Raw genomic sequence first — 21,876 nt, forward strand, 5'->3', positions numbered from 1 at the left:
ACTACCTAGGTAGTGTAGAGTAGTGGGGATTACTCAGCGAATAAAAGTCTGAACATTTTGATTGGTTGCCAACTTGTTCCCATTTTCACCAGCTGCTGTCACATACAGAAATGTTTCTCTTCTATTTCATTGACATTGTCAAAAGAAGCTCGGTCCATTATTCAGTGTCTTCTTACAGTATGTTACCTCAAAACACTTAAATAGTTGGACTGTAGTAAAACTGACAAATACGATACATAATACGAATGCTTCATTTAGGCTTTTAATGTTTTATTTATGTTCCAGTAAAACTTTTAAGCACCCCTTCACTGCTCGTGACGAGTGGTTGGAGCACTCTGAAGGGAATGAGTACCATTATCCAACTGGATTTGACACCCACCACCTAGCCCTTGAAGGTTGATGATCACCATTATTTTCAAATGCTAATTTACAAAAACTCTTAGCCAACATAAAGTGCATGTAAATAATGTGCAAACAACTGCAGAGGCAGAGACTAGAGAACCACAATGCTGAACACCCTGTTCCCGAGAGGAGACACCGTTTGTGTCCCCTGCTTCTCGTCTCTTTTATTTACGTGACGTAAAACACTTGAACCTTTTAGCATCTCTTCCACTGCGAGTAGCACTCTGAAGGGAGTGGGTCCCTGGAGGCACAGTTGTAATTAATCCTCCACCTGCCAAAGCATTTGCTTTGTGCGCGTGTGTGTGTGTATGTATGTCTGGGTCTGCATGTGTGTGTGTGTGTGTGTGTGTGTGTGTGTCTGGGTCTGCATGTGTGTGTGTGTGTGTGTGTGTGTGTGTGTGTGTGTGTCTGGGTCTGTGTGTGTGTGTGTGTGTGAGAAGGGAAGAAAAGAGTTTCTTTTTTCAAGCACGAAGAGTCCTGCGTGAAAATCAGCTAGGTGAAGACATGGATATGGAAATCACATTATGGCGTTCAAGTAGAAGCTTTTCACTACTTGTCGTTAAGTCGTTTCATCTTGTTTAACGTTGGTGGAAACTTTATTTCAGTGTCAAATTGATTTATTGGTTTGAGGTGAATGTTTTATGTACAGAATGTACTTCTGTTTCCTCACTGGACACCCTGTAAATCTCACTGTAAAAACGTACATAATGCTACGCCCCGCGGTGGCGCAGCGGTCTAAGCATTAGCCTCTAGTGCAAGCTGCCCACCGGGGACTGGGATCGAATCCCGGTCTCGCCAGACCCGGATATGGCCGGGGCTCACAGGGAGCGGCATATTGAGCGGCCGCTCCCAAGGGGGGTATAGGACTATTTCCGGACAAGGATCCGTCGCGCAACACCGCCCCCTGGGTGCCGGAATAACGGTGTCGGGCTCGAGGAGCCAGACAGCTAGTCTGCCTGGCTATCTCCTCTGGGGCTGCCGGCCACGGGGTCGTGCGGCGGATCCTACGCAATAGGCAGGGGATAATTGGATGCTAGGTTGGGTACAATTGGATACTAAATTGGGTGAAAAAGGGATCAAATCAGAAAAAAAACAAAAACAAAACAAAAAAACGTACATAATGCTAACAACGTTAAAGCGGCAAATAATCTTAAACAACCTAATCGTAAAATAGGTATGTAAAGGCCAATTGAGGACCTCACCTCAACATACATATTTTGCGATATCAGAGATCATCTTTCATCTCTCCCACATATACTCTCCTACATCTCTTCTTGCCAGCGATGAATCATGGGCATTTAGGGAAAAAGCCTTTTAGGGAAAAAGTGTACATTCTGCTCCTTTTTAAGTGTTTTAAAATGGTGGTTCTGAGTGATGGTTGTCCTCAGAGGCCCTCTCAGTCCTCTCTCTCTCAGCTGCCCTGGGTCCTCTCAGAGCAGGTGAGCCTGCCCAGTCTGTACCCTCTCACCCAGACTGGGGGACTGTGTTGTTTAATCTGTCCCAGCTGAAGCATGGCCTGGGTGGATCCACCTGGCCTGTACAAATACACCTCTCTCCAGGCCTGGCCAAGGAAAACACTTGTAGAATGTGTAGCCTTGCCGAATGTCCTTATATGTATCCTTGCACCTACAGTATGTCTTTGTTAATGCTTTTGCTGTTGACAGGTTGGGCCCTGTACTGTATCTACAGGAGAGCAGTGTGTGACAGTCTGTGTCTGTGTGTGCGCGTGTGCGTGTGTGTGTGTGTTTTCTCTAGACGGGGCGTGTTGCACCTCCATGAGAGCCGGGGCATTGGGGACCTGGGCATGCCTCGATGGGAGCTCGCCCTGTGTCTAATCATAGTGGTCTTCATCCTTTACTTCAGTTTGTGGAAGGGGGTCAAGTCCTCAGGCAAGGTGGGTTACACAACACACACACACACACACACACACTAATACTCATGTTTACACAAACCACACATGCAATACTGTATTGGTGGTGTACGTACACACTCACACATTAACACTAGGTTACACAACACACACACACACACACACACACACACACACACACACACACACACACACACACTAATACTCATGCTTACACAAACCACACATCCCCGTATACAGAACACTCACCCACGCATTCTCACACCAGTATGTAAAGGAAGGGAGTCATGCACAAATAATGTATGTATGTATGTATGTACACCACTACATGGAATGGAACAAGATTTTCATTGCTCCATACTGTCATAGGACATGATTTCAACTGAAATGCTGCTGCTGCTGCTGCTGTCGTCGTGACATACTGTGTGTTGTGTGTTTAGGTGGTGTATATCACCGCCACCATGCCGTACGTGGTGCTGTTTGTGCTCCTCATCCGTGGCGTCACTCTGCCTGGGGCCATGGACGGCATCAGAGCCTACCTCCACATCGACTTCAAACAGCTCCATGACCCCAAGGTGAGATAATGCCTATGGAAGACGGTTCTGGGTGGAACTTGATCCCTTCAAATGTGAAATCTGGAGCTATCTGCGAAACACGCAAAGGAGCTATCTGCGAAACACGTCAGCAAGTAAAACATCTTTGAAGGGATCAATCTGCTCAAGTCCAGAACCTCTTCTCTTTAGACCATATTCCATGGACTGAGCACCCCTCCAGCAGTCCAACTGAAATTGAAAAACTTTTCTGCAGTCTAGTGAGACACGCTATTGCTAACGTTTCAAGTTTCAAGTTTAATGTTACGTCACATTACACAAGTGTAAGAGAGTAAAATGTTTAGGCTTCGGTCCTTGACATTGCAGCACAAGACAATAAGGCAATAGGCATAATTCAAGATAATAATAAAAAAGTGACTATAGTACAGGACATAAGACAAATCATGTTTTGTACACTTCGCACATACTTACAGGCCAACGACGCCTCTCCAGCCAACTACACTCTGGGCAACATTTTCTATTTTACACCAGGATTAGTCAATATGTTTCTGTTTTTAACATAACCTCACCTACTATGTATTATTAAACCTTTTATTCAGGGTGTCCCACTGAGACCAAGGTCTCGTTTTCAGGGGAGCCCTGCTTACAACACGAACAATAATATTACAAACAATTACCACAACCATTTACGCAACATAATCAATGACAACATTCCTCTCATTATATCACTACAGTGTATCACCGCGGGGACTACTTCACCCTAGCCATGTCCGATGTTGAAATGAATTCAGTCGTCCGATTCAGAAAACCAAACCTGCTCAGTCTGTTTTTAGAATCAAGTCGAAGAATTAAAGGTTGTTGCCCTAAAAACAAAAGAACACTATGTATACTGTTTTGATTAGAGGCAAGCTGTGAGAGCTGGTGTTTTGATCCTTCCCTGGAAACTCACTCAAATTAAAGTGTTTGTGTCTGTCCACCCTCCCTGTGTGTTTGTTGCAGGTGTGGATCGATGCTGCCTCTCAGATATTCTACTCGCTAGGAGCCGGATTCGGAGTGCTCATCGCTTTCGCCAGCTACAATAAATTTGACAACAACTGCTACAGGTATTACTGTCATGCCCTATCACGATGCTGTCCTACTGTACACAGTCCCTTCTATACCCCCGTGGGTGGCCTAGAACAAGCTTATGTCAATAGATCATGTGCTTTGTTAAGAAGAGTCTATCTTTTTCCTCTTTTTAAATGGATAAAAGCAGAGAAAATGGAGGGCAATGGAGGGTGATCCCAATCTGTCCGTTTCTCCCTTCTGGCTGGGCTTTAACAGGATCAGGGTAACCGGTCGTGCCAGATGATGGCCACGGGCACTGTGTCCTTCCTTTGTGGTCTGATTACTCCCTCAGAGAGAAACAGGCATTCAACTGTGTGCTCTGTTGATCCTTATCCATGCTATAGGTCACTGTGGAAGTGAGGTAGTAGAGGCCTGCTATCAGCTAGATCCATTCAGCATTTAGACAGACTCTTGTATGCGGACAACAAGCCCTGTCTCTGTGGTATACTCCAGGTGTGTGTGTGTGTGTGTGTGGAATCCTTAACTGAACTAAAGTGAACTGAGACTTAGAATGAACTCCGATCAGATAGTTCCAGCTCTAACCTGTTTACCATCTTGTTTTGCCCAAGCTGAGAGGTGAGAGTTGTACCATCGGCAACGTTAACAGTTTGCCGGGCAGTTTGCCGTGCAGTATGCCATGCTGTGTGTGTGTGTGCCGAATCCTTTTACTGAACTAAAGTGAACTGAGACTTAGAATGAACTCCGATCAGATAGTTCCAGTTCTAACCTGTTTACCATCTTGTTTTGCCCAAGCTGAGAGGTGAGAGGTGTACCATCGCCCACTTTAACAGTTTGCCGGGCAGTATGCCAAACCCCTCCCTCCCACCACCCCCCCCCCCCCCCCCCCTTTCCTCCTCTCATCATTGCCTGTCCCTAAGGGACCGGTGGAGCTATGGCAGGTGGGATTTACATGACGGTTTCTCTGAGAAACAAAAGAGAGAGCGAAACTTAACTGGATGGAAGACCACAGGTTTATGTACCTCCTCAGTGATGGTCGCGTAGAGAGATGAGAGAAGAAGAAAAAAAAACGTTTTTGTCTGAATTAAATCACCATGGGTTTGCAGACATTCCTTTTTTCCAGAGTTGCAGACATTCCTTTTTTCCTTGCTGAGGTCTTCTGTCTTGCACCTGATGAATTGGATGCGCATATTTCTCTACTTTTTCACCTTAGAGATGAGGACAGGTCCAGGAGGAGACCCAGTAAAAGTGCTCTCTGGCTCCCAGTTCAAATGCAACCTCTCTATTAACGCATGACGATGTACACACTCGCTGCATGCAGCGACAGTTCAACACAATCTATCTCACTTGTGTTCCATCTTGAACTCACCCCATGTTACCCAGCTGAAAGTTCCGATGTGTGCTCCCCTGCGCCAGAGGGCGGATTTTTAAAAGCGTGTGAAAGTTGGCTGTTATGTCCATAAATATGCTGATAAAAAAGCCAAGCTATGCACTAGCGAGGCATTTGAGGTCATGCTCACTGTACTCTCTGTCCAGTGACCGTTGGTTGGAGACCACAGGCAGTAATTAAACGTGAAAGCTCACACAGGGAGAAGGAAGGCGGTCTCCTCATTAAACTGAATTCCCTCCTACTCTGGAAAAGGCTGTTTGGCTGGAGATTACCATGTCATGATGCTGCATTGCTGCATGCCAAAGACAAACTGTTAACCTCTTTATTGTGTGTGTGTGTGTGTGTGTGTGTGTGTGTGTGTGTGTGTGTGCGTGTGCGTGTGTGTGTGCGTGTGTGTTTCCTTCATATAGGGACGCTATCCTGACCAGTACGGTGAACTGCGTCACCAGCTTTTTCTCAGGGTTCGCAATCTTCTCTGTTCTTGGGTACATGGCCTACAAACATGGTGTGAAGATAGAGGACGTGGCAACTGAAGGTGAGTGGTGACAGATACACACACACACACACACACACATACAGACAATCACAATCACATACTGAGCAACTCTTCATTCCTGCTCTACACAGTGAACAGATTGTCATAGAATGTCATAGTAGCTTAGAGAGAGATTCAGATGGAAATAGCAGACTATATCTAAGACTACTATTTCGAGGGAACAATTTCCAGTAAGTCACATTAAGTCAGACTGTTGAGAGACGTTTGGCAGTGATACTAAGATAATTGGGTGCGGGTGAAAATTATTTATACTCTTTCCTTTTTCTGTCTCATGCTTTTTCCTGGTGTGTCCCCTCCTCTCCTCATCTCTCATCTCTCCCTCAACGACATGTCACTGCTGTGTCAGCTTGTCTCCTGACTCTCTCCTTCTCCTCCTTTCTCCACACTCTCGAACACATTCCTCTTCTTTTCCCACGTTATGTTTCGGCCCTATCTCTTTAAAGTTATCTCCGTACCCCCCCCTTCTTGACAGGGTCAAGCGGAAGACAACATTGGACCCCTCTGGTTCATTTCAACCTCCTACCCAAATCAACAATATGACTCTTTTACAGTTGCTGCTGATATGCTATGCTCGTAGAATCATAAGTGTGTTTGCGTGTGTGTGTGTGTGTGTGTGTGTGTGTGTGTGTGTGTGTGTCTCTGTGTGAGTGCAGGGCCAGGACTGGTCTTCATCATCTACCCAGAGGCCATCTCAACACTCCCCGGATCCACCTTCTGGGCCATAGTGTTCTTCATCATGCTGCTCACTCTGGGCATTGACAGCGCTGTGAGTTATTGTTTCATGAATGTTTATTTTAGATATTACGACATCCATCCGACCCTCCCACCCCCCCGCTGGCGTTGTATAAACTGTATATCTGCATAGGCCTCAGGGAAGGCGGGTGGAGGCAGAAATCGGAGAGAACAGGCTCATTGTGACGCATGGAATAGAATGGACTGTTCATCATCCACTCCATGCATGCAATGGATCTCCACCTCCACCAGCCTCCACTGATGGACATCTGCTAGCAAGTGCTCATACGTTGTTTTGGAGAACTTTCCAACCGCCGCTTAGAGTGTAATAGCCTCCTTTCCAGATGATCTCCAGACCCAGAGCGATGTATGAAGGCAACTGTTTGAATGTTGCCCAATAACCCCATATAGGCGAGAGGTGGAAAATCTTTGCTTTACTTATTGCACCACTCAGTGGAACGTTTCGGAGATTGAGATTTGTCCTCATTAATCTAGGAATGAAGTGAGATGAGAAATTGCACAGCATCGGAACAATTTTTCCTTCACAGCTGTGATCAAATGGCCATGGCAGCACTACGCGTTAAAGGGATTCTGTTTCTCTCTTTGAGTCATTTTGTTACAGTACTGTGCACTGTGCAGTATGCTGTTTATGTTAAGTTTTACTCTATTTCTGAGTACCACTCACACCTCTTAGTCTTGCGCAAATGCAGGCGTGTGTGTGTGTGTGTGTGTGTGTGTGTGTGTGTGTGTGTGTGTGTGTGTGTGTGTGTGTAAGAACTGTGTGGAAGACTTTGAGATTGTCAGTGTGGCAGCCGTGAAGAGCCACACAAAGTTAGGCAAAACACCAAGCCAGTGTCTTCTAAATGCTGCCACCTCATCAATACGTGACTTTCCCTCTATAACCTCCGGAGTAGCCCAACCAGACCAACAGGTAAATTACCTTTTTTTAATGAGAAATTGCTTTGCCAGTCGAATTGAATGAGCTGGCTTGATAGCTGGTAATGAAGCTAATTCATTCAAGCTAATTAAATGACAGAGTTGCTAGCCTGGCTTGTTAAAAACAGACATGTTAGCTATCTTGCTAGACAAGTAATGAAATGTACACAAACACAATATATTACTGTATAATATGCATGGCCTTGGGTTGAAATATGAGTAGCCTAAAATAATAATGTAATTGTATATACTATTTAAGATGTACCATGTTGTTTTCAGATAGAAATGTTAATTGCAATTTAGTTAAAGGGTAATTGTAATGTTGTGTTTGGTTCTTGCAGAATCCACAACCTCAGTCATTTGCTGCAATGACATGCAGCCTCCAGGGTCAGACATAATGATTTTTGGCGTGCAGAAAAGATGTGGACCATGTCACCGCAATTCCTGCAAAAGTGCTGAAGAAGGACAACTCCAAGTTATTTCAGGCCATGTCTCCAGATAGTGCAGTTGCCAGGTTAATTGCCAGTGGGGGGGAGGGGGAAGAGACATCCTCCATGACCAATCATGGGACTTGCGCCTTACATTCAGCACCACCTACTGGCCAAGTTGCAGAAGAAAGATGTGCTGCTTTTTGATGAATCAGACCAAAAAAACAACAACTAAAAACTTCAGTTCAAACAAATGGATTTGCCTATAAGGTTTTTAGACCCCACCAAAAGATGACTACACACCACCTCAACTCTGCCTTTGTAGGGCACGGCACGGCGGAGAACTGTCTCTCCCTCTTCAGAGAGTTGACAGTCAAACTCAATCTGTAACATCGCCACATGTCAATGGATGGATTTAGCATGAACCACCACAAGTTCTGCAGGGAATTCACTTCCACTGTCCCAGCAGAAGTCATAGGCAGAGCACTTAAAAACATTGAAACTACGGTAGTTTTTTTGTCACAACATACACAATGCCTTCAGAAGAACACTCAGCATGATTGGGTGGGACTTGGATATCCTCTTTGACTACCTTCCATAAGTTCTCCAATGACACACCAGCGAAGAGGGAGGATTTCGTCACCATAACTGTAACGTCTGTGTTCCCCAAGAGGTTTTGCGCACATCCCTGGGTTGAGAATATTGATGTCACCAATTGAGCCCTGGAGGTTTTGCTAAAACCTATTCAGTTATTTTCAGAAACTACGTTTTCAGCCAGGAGGAGTGGGTTTGTGGCTGTAGTATTTCAAAATCAATTAATTCAATATTTATTTGTTTTTTTACCGCTTGTTTTTGTTACCCTCTCAAATGCTTCCCAGAGGCTGAATGAGATAATGCTGCCTGGAGACAAGACAAGAGCCTCATTCAAGATGATGTAGGGGAGCAGTTCACTCAGTACAGTACAGTGAATAATATACTTTTTTTCGAGAGGCTGCAGGGAGAGGAGGACTGGTTTACATCACACCACAAATGGTCTCAAATGCATTCAAAGCTGCAAGAGGTACCAGAACTATTTAACAAACAAAGAGGAGCAGTGCAAAGGAAAAGGGGGGGGGGGGGGGGGATCTGGAAGAATGAAAATCTCAAACCAAAAGATTTGAAATGGATATTGAACATTTGGACAAATAAATGGAGAACAATGCCAAACTTGAAAACCCTATCACATAGTATGTGTGTGTGTGTGTGTGTGTGTGTGTGTGTGTGTGTGTGTGTGTGTGTGTGTGTGTGTGTGTGTGTGTGTGTGTGTGTGTGCGTGTGCGTGTGCGTGTGCGAGTGCGAGTGCGAGTGCGAGTGCGAGTGTGTGTGTGTGTGTGTGTGTGTGTGTGTGTGTGTGTGTGCGTGTGTGTGTGTGTGTGTGTGTGTGTGAGTGTGAGTGTGAGTGAATGAGTCAGTGAGTGAGAGGAGATTCACTGTAGGAGGTTAATTACAGTCTATACGTTTTGTGTACCGGTACTTGAATTCAACTTACTGATACTGTTCATACCTTTTGAATGAGTACCAAAGTACATCAAAGTCTTTGAATTTGGTTATGTGTGTATATATATACAGTATATATCTTCTAGTACCTTCCAGCAAGTAGAATGATCAGATCCATCCCTTTAAGGAGAAGGCAGCCTCAAGCAGAAACATTCTCCAAAGTAAGAGAATGCCTTTCAACAGTTTCAGAAAGGCGATAAAGGGGAAACAAGTAGTTGTATTGTAGTTGGTTGTATTGACCATACATGAGCACCTTCTCCCCCTAAACAATGCCAAACAACTTGAAAACCCTGTCACATCATATATATATATGTGTGTGTGTGTGTGTGTGTGTGTGTGTGTGTGTGTGTGTGTGTGTGTGTGTGTGTGTGTGTGGGTGTGTGTGTGTGTGTGTGTGTGTGTGTGTGTGTGTGAGTGTGTGTGAGTGTGTGTGTGTGTGTGTGTGTGTGTGTGTGTGTGAGTGTGTGTGTGTGAGTGTGATATCTAAACATCCCTCTGTTTTCCTTTCAGATGGGGGGCATGGAGGCAGTCATCACAGGACTCACGGATGACTACGTCCTCCTGAAGAGGCACAGGAAGCTGTTCACTTTCTGCACGGCGTTCGGGACCTTCCTGGTGGCTTTGTTTTGCGTCACAAATGTGAGTCTCTTCCTCTGCGCCGCGCTCCGTGTTTTTATCCACCTCAACATCACTTTAGACAACTCTCGCATTGAGATTCGGATGATAGCAGAGTCAAGTCAGGACACTGATTGCTTGAATTGCTTCTCTCTATGGTCCGCATTCATTCACTACGCCACTGCTACCTGAGATGGAGCTTTCGGATAACAGAGGCAGCAATTGTTGCATGAGTAAATGACGTTGGGTGGGTGAGGGGGTCTAGAACTTGGAAATTCACATGCTGTTCCTCATATGATTGGATAAAGAATGCTACACATTGTCCTTAATCGGTAACTTGCCAGTATGTGCTGCTGAGAATCCTTCTACAATTGGTGACAGGGAAAGGGGTGTAATGATGTAATGATGATGATTTTTGAGAAGAGAGACTGTCTCGGCCAAAGCCTCTTGCAAATTGTGCTCAGCTCATTAAAATAGATTTCCATAAAGATTGTGCAGTATGTCCAGCCTGCATCTCAGTGTGACGGTAGAGGGTAGATAGACAGCTCTGTTTGAAGCCATAGCTTAGCAGAACATTCCAGTTCCTCGTTAGGAAAATAATCAACAAACTTTCGGGAAAAAAGCAATTTTGTGGCAATTAGATGGTCACTCCGCGAAAACGCATGTTCTCCTTGATGATCCCGGGATGTCACACGCCTCCTTCATAACAGGAGTGGTGTTTGTGGTCCTCCTCCGTTGGGCACCAGCCACTGCACGTCCAAACTGTGGCCAAAGTATCGGTCGGTTCCTCAGGGTTCCCGCGCTGGTCTTAAAAAGCCTTCAAGTCTAAAATCCAGCTATCCGATTCATAAGGCCTAAAAAGGTCCTACATTTCAGTTAGTCGGTCTAAAAATGAGGTGCTAGGTCTTAAAAATGAGATCCTGCAAGGAAATCAGTCCGACCACATCTATTTACGCGGAAATTAATCAAGCTGGAACCCAACAAAAATGCCAATTCGCTTCCTTTTTTTGTCGGTATGGCAGTGAAATCCCTAATTTCATCACCTCGAGGAGGATGACAAAAAGCTATGGTGTCGTGAATAGGTCTAAAATTCTATCCAAAGAGGTCTAAAAAGGGTCTAAAAAGGTCTTCAATTTGACTTGTTGAAACTTGTAGGAACCCTGGTAGAGCAATATACATATACTGGCCCCCCAGGACAGATCTCTGCTGGAGGAAGGAAGGTGTGCCTTTTGCGAGTGGTTTTTCTGATGTTGTGCGTGTCTCTCTCTCTCTTTTTCTTGTTGTTCTTCTGCAGGGAGGGATATACGTGCTGACTCTGCTGGACAACTACGCTGCCGGGACCTCCATACTGTTTGCCGTGTTGATTGAGGCCATAGGGGTGTCCTGGTTTTATGGTAGGTCACCAGTAACACATGTTGTTAACACAGCTACAGCAACATACAGGGAGGTATATATATACAGTATATCCTCCTGAATCTCAAGCTGTGTTTAACTAACCGCTAACCTGGCTTACTCCAATACTTCATCCACTCATACAGTACTGTACCTTGACCTGTGCATTAGCTCCAGGTCCTACTGCCCCCTCTCCCTCCATCAGTCCCCCCCCCCCCCCCCTCCCTCCCTCCAGATGTCCTCCACTGGGCTCTCTCACAACCCCTGTGCCCCCCTGGCATCTTCACTCCCCAGGCCCTGCAGCAACTGATGACATTAGAAAAAATGTCGGAGGACAGGCTCATTGTAACGTGTGAAACGGAATTAGGAATGGACGTGCATTACAATGAGCCCGTCCTCCGAATTTCTACCTCCACCAGGCTCCCCTGCTTACTATCACCTCTCGTATGTCCTTACTATGGACAAACTGGTCTAAATACTGTGACAAAACATACTGAGGAAGCTGCAAGACTTTTAACAATGTCTAGCTGGCAGGAAGAGTCTTTTTTCAGCTACTGGCTGACCTGTGTGTGTATGGCTACGGGTGAATGAGGAGGTATCCCGTGGTGTTGTGACAAGGGGAGAGAGGGGAGGCTGACTGTGGGTCTATATACTGCAGGGGAGGCTGGTGGAGGTAGAAATCATAGGACGGGCTCATTGTAATGCATGGAACGGAATGAGCGTGTGTGGTATTTAACGTGTCAAACACACGTTAAATACCATCCCTCATTCCATTCCATGCATTACAATGATGTCCTATGATTCTACCTCTGCCAGCCTCCACTGATATACTGTACATGTGGAAAGAGCCTGAGGCCTGTGGTCTGTGTTGTGTGTTTCCCCCTCCAGGAGTGGACCGCTTCAGTGACGATATCGAGCGCATGATGGGCTTCAAGCCAGGTCTCTACTGGAGGCTGTGCTGGAAATTTGTCAGCCCTGCTTTTCTGCTGGTGAGAGGGAGGAAGCTGCATGAGTTGGGGGTGGTAGCGGGATGTCTGGGCTGGAGGAGGCGGGAGGGCAAAGCACTTGACAAAATCTTGAAGTATGTAATTGAGTAAATCCGTGTGACAGAACCAATCCAGATCATATTTGGTTATCTTAAAGTCAGCCTTAAAGTCAGACTTTATCTTCAAGTCAGACACCCTTTTTGAAATGATATTCTTTGGGGTACGTTTCATACCTGGTACATGGTTTTGACCTTTGTTGAGCCTTTGGACATGTTGCACACGGTTTTCCAGTCACGATTAGGGCAATGGTGAAGCTAACATTTGCATGTTAGCAAGTTTCATCGGCCCGCTGCTAGACATCTCACAGATTTGAATGAATTGTATCAATACACCTTTTCACCTATCAGGTAGGCTATGATTTAAGGGGAATAGGTATACATGATCAGTGAAATGTGATATGCTCTTCTTGGTAAATATTTATATTAGTGGCTTCAACTTGGTAGCATAGCATAGAGTAGCATAGCATAGAGTACAGCACAGTGTTTTATTTGTATAGTATAGTTTAGTGGATAGTGTATATAGCCTTTATTTATGTAAACCAGCTCTTTTTCCCTTCTTGTTTTTAGTAAAAAAAAAAAAAAATCCTAGCACCAGGGGAGCCCCCCCTCCCAAATTTCGTTGTATAGTACCTGTACTATATAAATTACAATAAAGACCATTCATTCATTCATTCATTGGTAGTGACAGCTCTAATGTTGATTGGCTACATGAAGATATTCCACCCTGAGGCTTCTGATGTGAGGAAAATCTAATGTAATCATAAAAGCTAACGTGATTTACTTTTACTTGAAGTAATGCAGAAACTTGAGTACATAGATGCATAACAAAAAGCCATTTCAGTTTGGCTACTCATTTTTAATGTGCCTATAATTTGTAATTTACCCCTTATTATGTTTTACTGGTTGGAAAATCATGATGCTTATCCCTAATCTCCATGTGGTTTTGAATCACATGCATCCTTATATAGTTGTGAAATACACTGATTTATGTCCATGAAGAAGTCCATTCAGTCTATATACTTTAGGTACCGGTAGTTAGATGTCATGTCAATGAAATACAGATGTGGTTTTGGAAAAAGCAGGGTTATTAAAAACACATGGGAAATGTTCCTTTTCCCGTTAATGATCTTTATTGATTATGATCTTAGTAAGTGATCCTCATGGAAAACGCTTGCGGCAAACAAGACAAGACGTAGATTGAAAGCTAATATTCCATCAAGACTGTAAACATAAACAGTAACATTATATCTGATGGGAGCTTACATTGTTTTGTGTAAGGATTAGGACTTATGGATGTACAGAGTACAGTACAGTACTGCTACCCCTATCTCTTGGTCCAAGACACATACTGCACTAGAGATGTCAGGAAGGAAGGCTGCACAGAACTCTCTGGGTGTAGCATTGGCAAATGCCATTGGAAGGCGAATTATGAATATGCTGGCCTTTGATATTCACTAGAGATGAGGAGGAGAGTCTGACCTCTCCTCTGATTTATAACCGTTACTGATGGGTGCTACTCTGGAAGGCCAGGGATCAGGTGGGCTCCAGTCTGTGTCAGATGACTGCCAGACTACCTGGAGTGAAGTCTATTACAGTTTGATGTAATATCAGCCCCAGAGGGAGGCTAAGGCCTTGCTCTCACAGGCCCATCAACTCAATTCGATTCCAATCATCTGAAGAAGGGCTTCTTACCAAAAAGAAATAACTGCACGGCTCTCACACAAACGCTTGTTTTTTATTTATTTGGCTCCCTCAGGAGTGTGCTAACCACGTTTCCTCTCCTTAGTTTGTGGTGATTGCCAGCATCGTGACCTCCACGGGCCTGAAATACGACGACTACGTATTCCCCCAGTGGTCCAATGTGCTCGGCTGGTCTGTGGCCTTGTCCTCGATGCTGTTCGTCCCTGTCTACGCCATCTACAAGTTCCTCACTGTGCCGGGGACATTCAAACAGGTCAGTCCGAAATCAACAAACCCCCTGTCTGCTGCTTCATACTGTACTTCACTGTGTGTGTATTGATTTAATGTAATCAAGCAATTTATCATTGCTGGTGTGTAGCCTGAAGTCTTATGAGCATCAAAGCGTTTGGAACTGTGTTCTTGATCTTTCCCTGGATGGTGTTGTTACTTGAGGGACACAGACATTAGTTATTTCGCTGGTTCAAAGTACGATTCTAATCATCAAAGCTGTGGAAAGTTTTCTTTTCCTCCAGTAAACAGTGTTACCTTGTGTTTCCTCACTCCCTGTGGCATTTCCTTTTTGATAGCTGAGAGTGTTTAGACTCTCTCAGTCATTCCATGACCATCTTTTTCCTTTATCTGTACTCCAAGTGTATCATACAGTACAGTACCAAATGCAGTTGAATTGAGTTGAATTTGAAGGCCAGTCCAATCTCATACAGCCACACTCACACTCAAACAGTAAATGTTTTTCATTCTGTCTAGCCAGAATAAAGTCAACTGCGGTACGTAATATTACAACAATCAAAATGTTCCTCATTTGGGAGGATCTAATGTATGTAATGAAATGGGTCATAGATTAAAGGTCCAGTACGCATTCTAAAAGCTTCCTAATGATTGTAATGACTATGTTTAATCGTCACGGAATGAGTTCCCTTGAAAGAAATACGAATGCTGTTTTCATCCCGCGAAAGCGCTTTCTAAAATGAAGTGTCCTACCCGATACTCTCTTTGAATACAAACATGTTATTATGGTCAGGGGTGTTCTAGGGCAGTGCGCGAATGCAGAAACACAACAGCTAATGACCGACACAACAGCTAAAGTCCATTTCAGGGGTTTATATTGTTGTATTGTTTATATTGTATTATTAGGGAGGATGTTGTTGTTTGCCTTGCTCCTTCAAATAACTCCCACAGTTTATGTAGCTTTACAATCATCATATATCTTGGCCTCCAGTCAGCATTGCACCAAGTACATAGCCTCCTCGGATGATGTCCTGTGCATGCTCAGACAGTGAAGGTGAAAGTGATGGAATGATTTTGTTTTTCAGAGGATAGCCTACTGCATCACACCAGAACATGAACATCATCTGGTGGCTGAGGGCAACATCAGACAGTTCACGGTAAGGGCTCTGTTAACGCACACATCAGCACTCAGTATGTATAGTACGGACAATGAGTACATGAATGCTGCCTCTTTGGTATTAGAATGAATGCATCATGAGAGGCTGGTGGAGGTAGAAATCCGAGGACGGGTTCATTGTAATGCATGGAATGGAATGAGGAATGGCGTCAAACACATATCCTCCAACTTCTACCTCCGTTCCTGATGCGTGGTCATTAGAGGCAAATGAATGATACCGTCCAATCAAAGCGAACGTGTATTAGCTTTCAGCCAAATCAACGTGATGTTGATGAGCTCCACCTAATCAGAGTTCCGTTTTTAATTTCAGCTCAAGCACTGGTTGGCCATCTAACATTTAACAGCGGACAGCTCTACATTCCTCACTATCCGAAACCCCTCGGTGTTGGCGCTGAGTTGGAGCTGAGGCGGCACGATGACGACAGACGTTTCTGTTCTTAAGCCTCCTGTTGGAAGATGGACAGAGAGAGTGTCAGGTTCCTGCCACCATGCCTTCTCATCCAGGAAGGCATGGGAAGGGTTAACCCTAACCCTCCACTCCATCTCTGGCAACCAGCTATGGCTTTTACCATCAACTTACACAGAGTCAATATTCTCTGTTTCTGCTTTTTTTTTGTGTGTGTGTGTGTTTTTATCATGTGTTTTTCCAACCTTACACACCTCACAAGATGGAGTTGCTCAACAGGTGTTTTTTGTTCATTGACATGTTTTAAGTTACATGTTTTTCATGTTGATGTGTTTTTCTTTTTACTATGATTTTTTGTTAAGTGTTCTGTGTCCATTGTCTACAGAATGGGTTAGATGGGAAATCAAGACACACAAGTACCAAATGACCACTGCTCTCGTGTGTAATGTATGCAGGGGGGAGGCAACCATGTCTCCCATTGCTTTGTGTCTTCTGATTCTTTTTGAAGAAGATCTTCAAGCTTTAAGGTGAATGAGACATTTCAAAATATAGAGTTCCTTTGGGGGTAGTGGTGGCCTTGTGGATAGTGAGTTGGACTGGTGATCAGAAGGTCATAAGTTCAAATCCCACCTGGGAACACTACCACTAGTGTTGCTCTTGAGTAAGGCACTTAGCCCTAAGTTACTCCAGGAAGACTGTCCCTGTCATCTCTAATTGTAAGTTGCTTTGGATAAAAGCGTCTGCTAAATGGTTAAAATGTAAATGCCCCTTGTGTATGGCTGCATAGATAGACATAAGACAGTCATTATTGGGAGAAACTCCCCACCCACTCTCAACATGCTTTTAAAAGAGCAGCTCAACAATGTCAGTGCCTTATCAAGACACTTCAGAACGTGTAAATGTTTCTTTCTTCGCCCCCTTCATCAGTCCAAACAGAAAGGTTTATATTATGTGTGTTTATATATATCCCCAGAGACTCAGGAACCCTCTCCTGCAGATCAGAATCAGAGTTTGTGGATGTTATTCTCTATGGTCACAATCACATATAGTAAATACATTTTGTTTGAATGGCAATGTTCTCAGATTGTTATTTTAGTAAGCTAGAGGTTCATCACAGTTTGCACTCTTGAGCATCTGAAACTGAAACTGACCTTAAAATATATATTCTTTTGTCTCCTCTGTTACAGAAAAGGGAACAATTTATGTTGAGACTTGCGTTTTTAATGGTGGTAGTGGTAATTCCAAAGCTTTACTGATGGCCTTTACAACAAGTTCAGATCCACATAATGTAGTTATGTCACATTTTCTAAAGGTACTCTCTGTACAGTACCAGCTTCAGTGTAATGTTACATCATGCTTGGATCTTTTCCTCTTCAGACATGCTTATTTTACTGATTCCAATGCATTTAACCTCACCCCTCGTGGATAGATAGGAAGGTTTGAAAGACCCATAGAGGGAATGGTGAAGATTCAATAGAGGGTTTTGATTCAGTATGGTTGGAATCCTAACTCGAGATCTGCTAGCATAACTCTGACATTTTCCATAACTCTTGCATTGATATTAATGGGAAATTTGAGCAATGATTTGACTTACGGATTTCAGTCAGTTACTTACGGATTTCAGTCCACCATATATGAGTATTATGAATTCATCATGTAAAAGTAGTCATTGTCAGAGGGTCTTGTTAAGTTTCCTATGGATTGCTCCAGGAAGCACTCTTAGTGAGAAGGGAATGTTTTTATTGTTTTTAGATTTTGTTTTCCCGGAAATTCCCTGTTTTATCAAAAGTTTAACTTCAATTATAAAACAGGTACATTTACCAAAACAAGAAGGCTGTAATGATTTTTAATTTGTGCTATTCCACCTTTCCAATGCATTGCTATTATGTGGTCCAAAGAAGTGTATGTATGTATGTGTTGGGGTTTTGTACCCTATGGATGTTACTGTAGGTGTGTGTGTGTGTGTGTGTGTGTGTGTGTGTGTGTGTGTGTGTGTGTGTGTGTGTGTGTGTGTGTGTGTGTGTGTGTGCGACGTGAATGCATGCATGCGTACATGCGTACATGCATGCGTGTGTAAGAATGGCAAGTGACGTTATGTTTTAAAAGCCTAATTTGTATAATGATTGTTCATGTTTCATTGTAATCTGTTGAAGCATATTTTGTCAAATTGACCTCGACTTAAAAGAAATTCACCACCAAGGAAGTGCCAAAATGTTCCCCTATAGAGCTGCGTCTTTGTTTTGTTCATTTCCGTTGCTCTTTATTTATTGCAATGAAATTGAATTTGAATATGATATCGTAGATCACCTTTACTGGCAGGAGGGAAGCCACACATAGAAATTCAAATATATGTGGAGTATAAGAAATAAAAAATATATGAATATATTCTTTTGTTAAATATCTAATCTTGTATTTATCAAATTGTTTATAAAAACGTGAATGTAAAGTATTTTAAACGTAACTGTCTACTGTTATATCATGGTGTTCGGTGTAGGTAAGATGAACTATTTAGAGATGTATTCTTCAGTGTAAACCTGGGGCAAGTTTGCCACATGAATGTAGACAAATAGGCCCTGGCTTTCCTGAACTATGTTTACAGAATATTGTGTACAATACAAATGTCCTGTTGAACGTGAGTGACAACTATCTATGAAGAAGTCCAAAATATGCACACTATTATAATAAAGAGTTTCTTCTACACACACACTGTGGGTGTTTGCAGTGTTTTATTGCCGTAGTGGGTGGGTACTGTATGTGTAGACCAGTGTAGGTAGAAATCGGAGGGCAGGCTCATTGTAATGCATGGAATGGAATGAGGAACATATCAAACAGGTGTGTCAGATCCCCATTCCTCGCTACGTTTCATTCACGCATTAAAACAAGCTCGTCCTCCGACTTCTACCTCCGCCAGCCTCCCCTGAGGTGCGGGGGGAGGGCTGTCAGTTACAGACTGTTCAGTACAACATGAAGGGGCTGAGAGCAGAGGAACCAGGCCTGGGAGTGTTTGGAGCTCTAGGATGGGGGGAAGAGGGTCTTCTCCGGGGGAGGGAACATCCGGCCTGTAGCCTCACACCCAGTGCTCCCCAGGGCTCCTCCAGAGAGACCAGTTCACCTTCCTCCACTGTTTCAGGATGTGCTCTATTATTGTACCTCGACAGAGGGAGAATTTAAAAAAAAAACTGTCTTCATTGCTGCTCTGGAAACATTTCTTCTCAAGGCTCTTTGTGGAGCAAAGCAATAATCGGAATTGTATTGTTTGTGTTTCATTCTAACGTTGACAATGCCTGCTAGGCTATATTTTGCAGTGTTGACTGGCAGTATACAGTACATCAAAGCATTTCTACCAGAACAACACACACAGCAGAGGGAGGGAGGCAGCCCTAACAATGTGGGGAGAAGCTGATGGCAACCGTTCAATTGTGGAGAGGTGAATTATTTAGTGCAACAATGCAGCCTGTTTATCTCTCTCATTACATAGTACTTGTTACAGACAGTGATGCCGTCAAAATATCCCCTTGTTAAATATACACATGCAGCCAGCACACCATCTTTAAATAAATATAAAATGTAAATGTACCATTTTGGTGACACTACTTCGAGCATACAGTTATTAATGCGTGCATAGCACATATTCTATACTATATTACATATATGTAATGAGCTATTATCAGTCATTTTCCAAAAGCTGAAAATAAATGTCTTGTTATCATACGTTGTTTGACAAAAGTTTGCTCATGCATGGTTTGCTCCAGGTGCTCAGAGTTAAGTGAATAAACTTGGAAAAGGGAAAAAACGAATACACACTGGCATTCTTCCTACTTGGCACATTTATGCGAGAAAGATATCATAATCAGACATAATTATATATTAATAATATATAAGATACTGCACTTGCATAGATCATAGATAGATAGATAGATAGATAGATAGATAGATAGAAAGATAGAAAGACAGACAGATAAATGCAGACTACAGTGCCATATATCAACTCTGACGGATCACAGTTGATCTGCTCTCATTTTGCTATCATTCTCTTGTGTTCCTGCTGAGTAAGGACTTCTCATTGCAGCAGCTGACTGTGCCGTTCCACCCTCCATCTCTTTCCTCTTTGTGTCCACTGTGTGTCCATGTCACATGGCCCTCACATGGGCCTTCAATGTCTTTGTGCCACTGACGACCCTGCTGCTGGCTTTGTTGTTTATGATTAGCAGGTTTGGGGTTCCCTACACACGCCCTGTCTCTCCTGCACGGCTATTGTATATCTTAATGGTTTATTATTGCACACATTCCTGGAGGGTTTCCCAAATATCTATGACATGATCGTGGTACTCTCTCACACTGTCTCTGTCAGATAGGTTTGCCTAGCCGCCAATCATTCTGAACAGTTGATTTCCTCACACACACACGCATGCATGTACGCACACGCACACGCACACACAAACACACACACACACATACACACACACATACACACACTTGTCTAGAGGCATTTGTAATCCTTTTACTGCTGCTAATTCAATGAACTAAATCATTAAAAAGGAAACATTGAATGTCTAACCCTATCAGAAATCAAAAGGCTGCCTGACAGTAAGATCATTGTTACAAACTGAATTGTCACAAGCAAGAGTTACACTCACAGATTAAAAGAAATACCAATCATACAGAGCCCTGGAGTGACCAAAGAGAGAGAAAAAATAAATCCTGTGCACATGATGTAGTAAGTCTGGGCCTCGTTTTAACAATTTATTCCCTCGTTTTGATTAAGTCGTTCCTTCGTTTTGGTTAACTCGTTCCCACGAATAAATAAAAAAAGACTTGCACACATTTTTGGTCCTTCAAAGCAACACATTAGCAGTGTGCATTTGTGAGAGAGGCCACGCCATTGAGTCCAGCCTGACTGAGACACTTCTGCCTTTATTTAGAGGCAGATATGGATAGAGACTCTTAATTAGGCTTTACTTTAGTATTGGGAGGAGTTCTCAAGACATGCTGACAACACATGCTTTGCAAGGCATTATTGTTAGTAGAAGGCCATTTTTAAAAAAGGCCACAATTTACAAAATGTTATCGCGTGCGCTCGAGGTACTGAATTGTGGCCTCGTTTTATTTATGCTTTCTTTCTAAGGCCATTCTGGGGCGCCGTACAATCAACTGAGGAATGTATGCTTATTAAGGTGAGGAATTTCTGCTTATTAAGGTGAGGAGTTTATGCTTATTAAGGTGAGGAGTTTATGCTTATTACGGTGTGTTTCCATGGGACCAGCGTCCAGGGGGTGTACTTCCGCCTCACGTGCCGCCTCACGCTACAGAAGCGCCTCACGCCCCTTACCCCCTAAGGGCCAGAACTATCAGTTCTGAAGGGTACTTACTCTTTTTACTGTGTTGTTTAAGAGCATGTCAAACTATGGGTCAGAGGTCACCATCAATTGTACATTCTGCTATAACTTATGATCACTTCTACGGTTGGTATTTTAAAAGGCCCTCTCAAATGTGTCTCTCTTCATGAAAGGAAGCCCTTGAAGTGAAGCCGTTAGGAAGGTGCTGGATTAGCCATAAAACAAGAGAGACAGCTGTTATTTTTCCATATTTTTTTGTTCTGCCAACAAATCATATGTGTTTGTTTAATTAGTAGAAGTGATTGCCTTGGAAGTGACAGCCAGTACTTAAACACCTGGAAACACCCAATAACATTAAAATAAATGTTGATTTAAGACATCTGATCTGCTTGCCAACAGTCATGAGTGGCAGAGCTTTACTAAAATAACTATATCACCTCATTAATGTCTACAGTCTGGGGCCACGTTTATCTTTTCGTCCAAATTGACACTCCCTGCAAAGGTTCCCAGCTG

The 21,876-nt window shown here is 43.4% G+C and overlaps 1 protein-coding gene across 2 annotated transcripts in view; it reads left to right on the forward strand.

Moving 5' to 3' along the window:
* Positions 1-18,722, forward strand: part of slc6a2 (solute carrier family 6 member 2) — a 30,276-nt gene extending 11,554 nt beyond the window's left edge. For both annotated transcript variants that reach the window (XM_080539390.1, XM_080539391.1), the window contains 11 exons: positions 2,158-2,296; positions 2,713-2,847; positions 3,823-3,926; positions 5,689-5,813; positions 6,488-6,600; positions 9,977-10,105; positions 11,376-11,475; positions 12,362-12,462; positions 14,305-14,472; positions 15,530-15,601; positions 15,932-18,722. In XM_080539390.1, the coding sequence (XP_080395516.1) occupies positions 2,158-2,296; positions 2,713-2,847; positions 3,823-3,926; positions 5,689-5,813; positions 6,488-6,600; positions 9,977-10,105; positions 11,376-11,475; positions 12,362-12,462; positions 14,305-14,472; positions 15,530-15,601; positions 15,932-15,955 (1,210 nt within the window). In that variant the 3' untranslated portion in view covers positions 15,956-18,722. The remainder of the gene's footprint in view (positions 1-2,157; positions 2,297-2,712; positions 2,848-3,822; positions 3,927-5,688; positions 5,814-6,487; positions 6,601-9,976; positions 10,106-11,375; positions 11,476-12,361; positions 12,463-14,304; positions 14,473-15,529; positions 15,602-15,931) is intronic.
* The last annotated feature ends 3,154 nt before the right edge of the window (positions 18,723-21,876 follow it).

The sequence above is a fragment of the Nansenia antarctica genome, assembly GCF_963989245.1.
Source record: "Nansenia antarctica genome assembly, chromosome: 9".
Classification (NCBI taxonomy): domain Eukaryota; kingdom Metazoa; phylum Chordata; class Actinopteri; order Argentiniformes; family Microstomatidae; genus Nansenia; species Nansenia antarctica.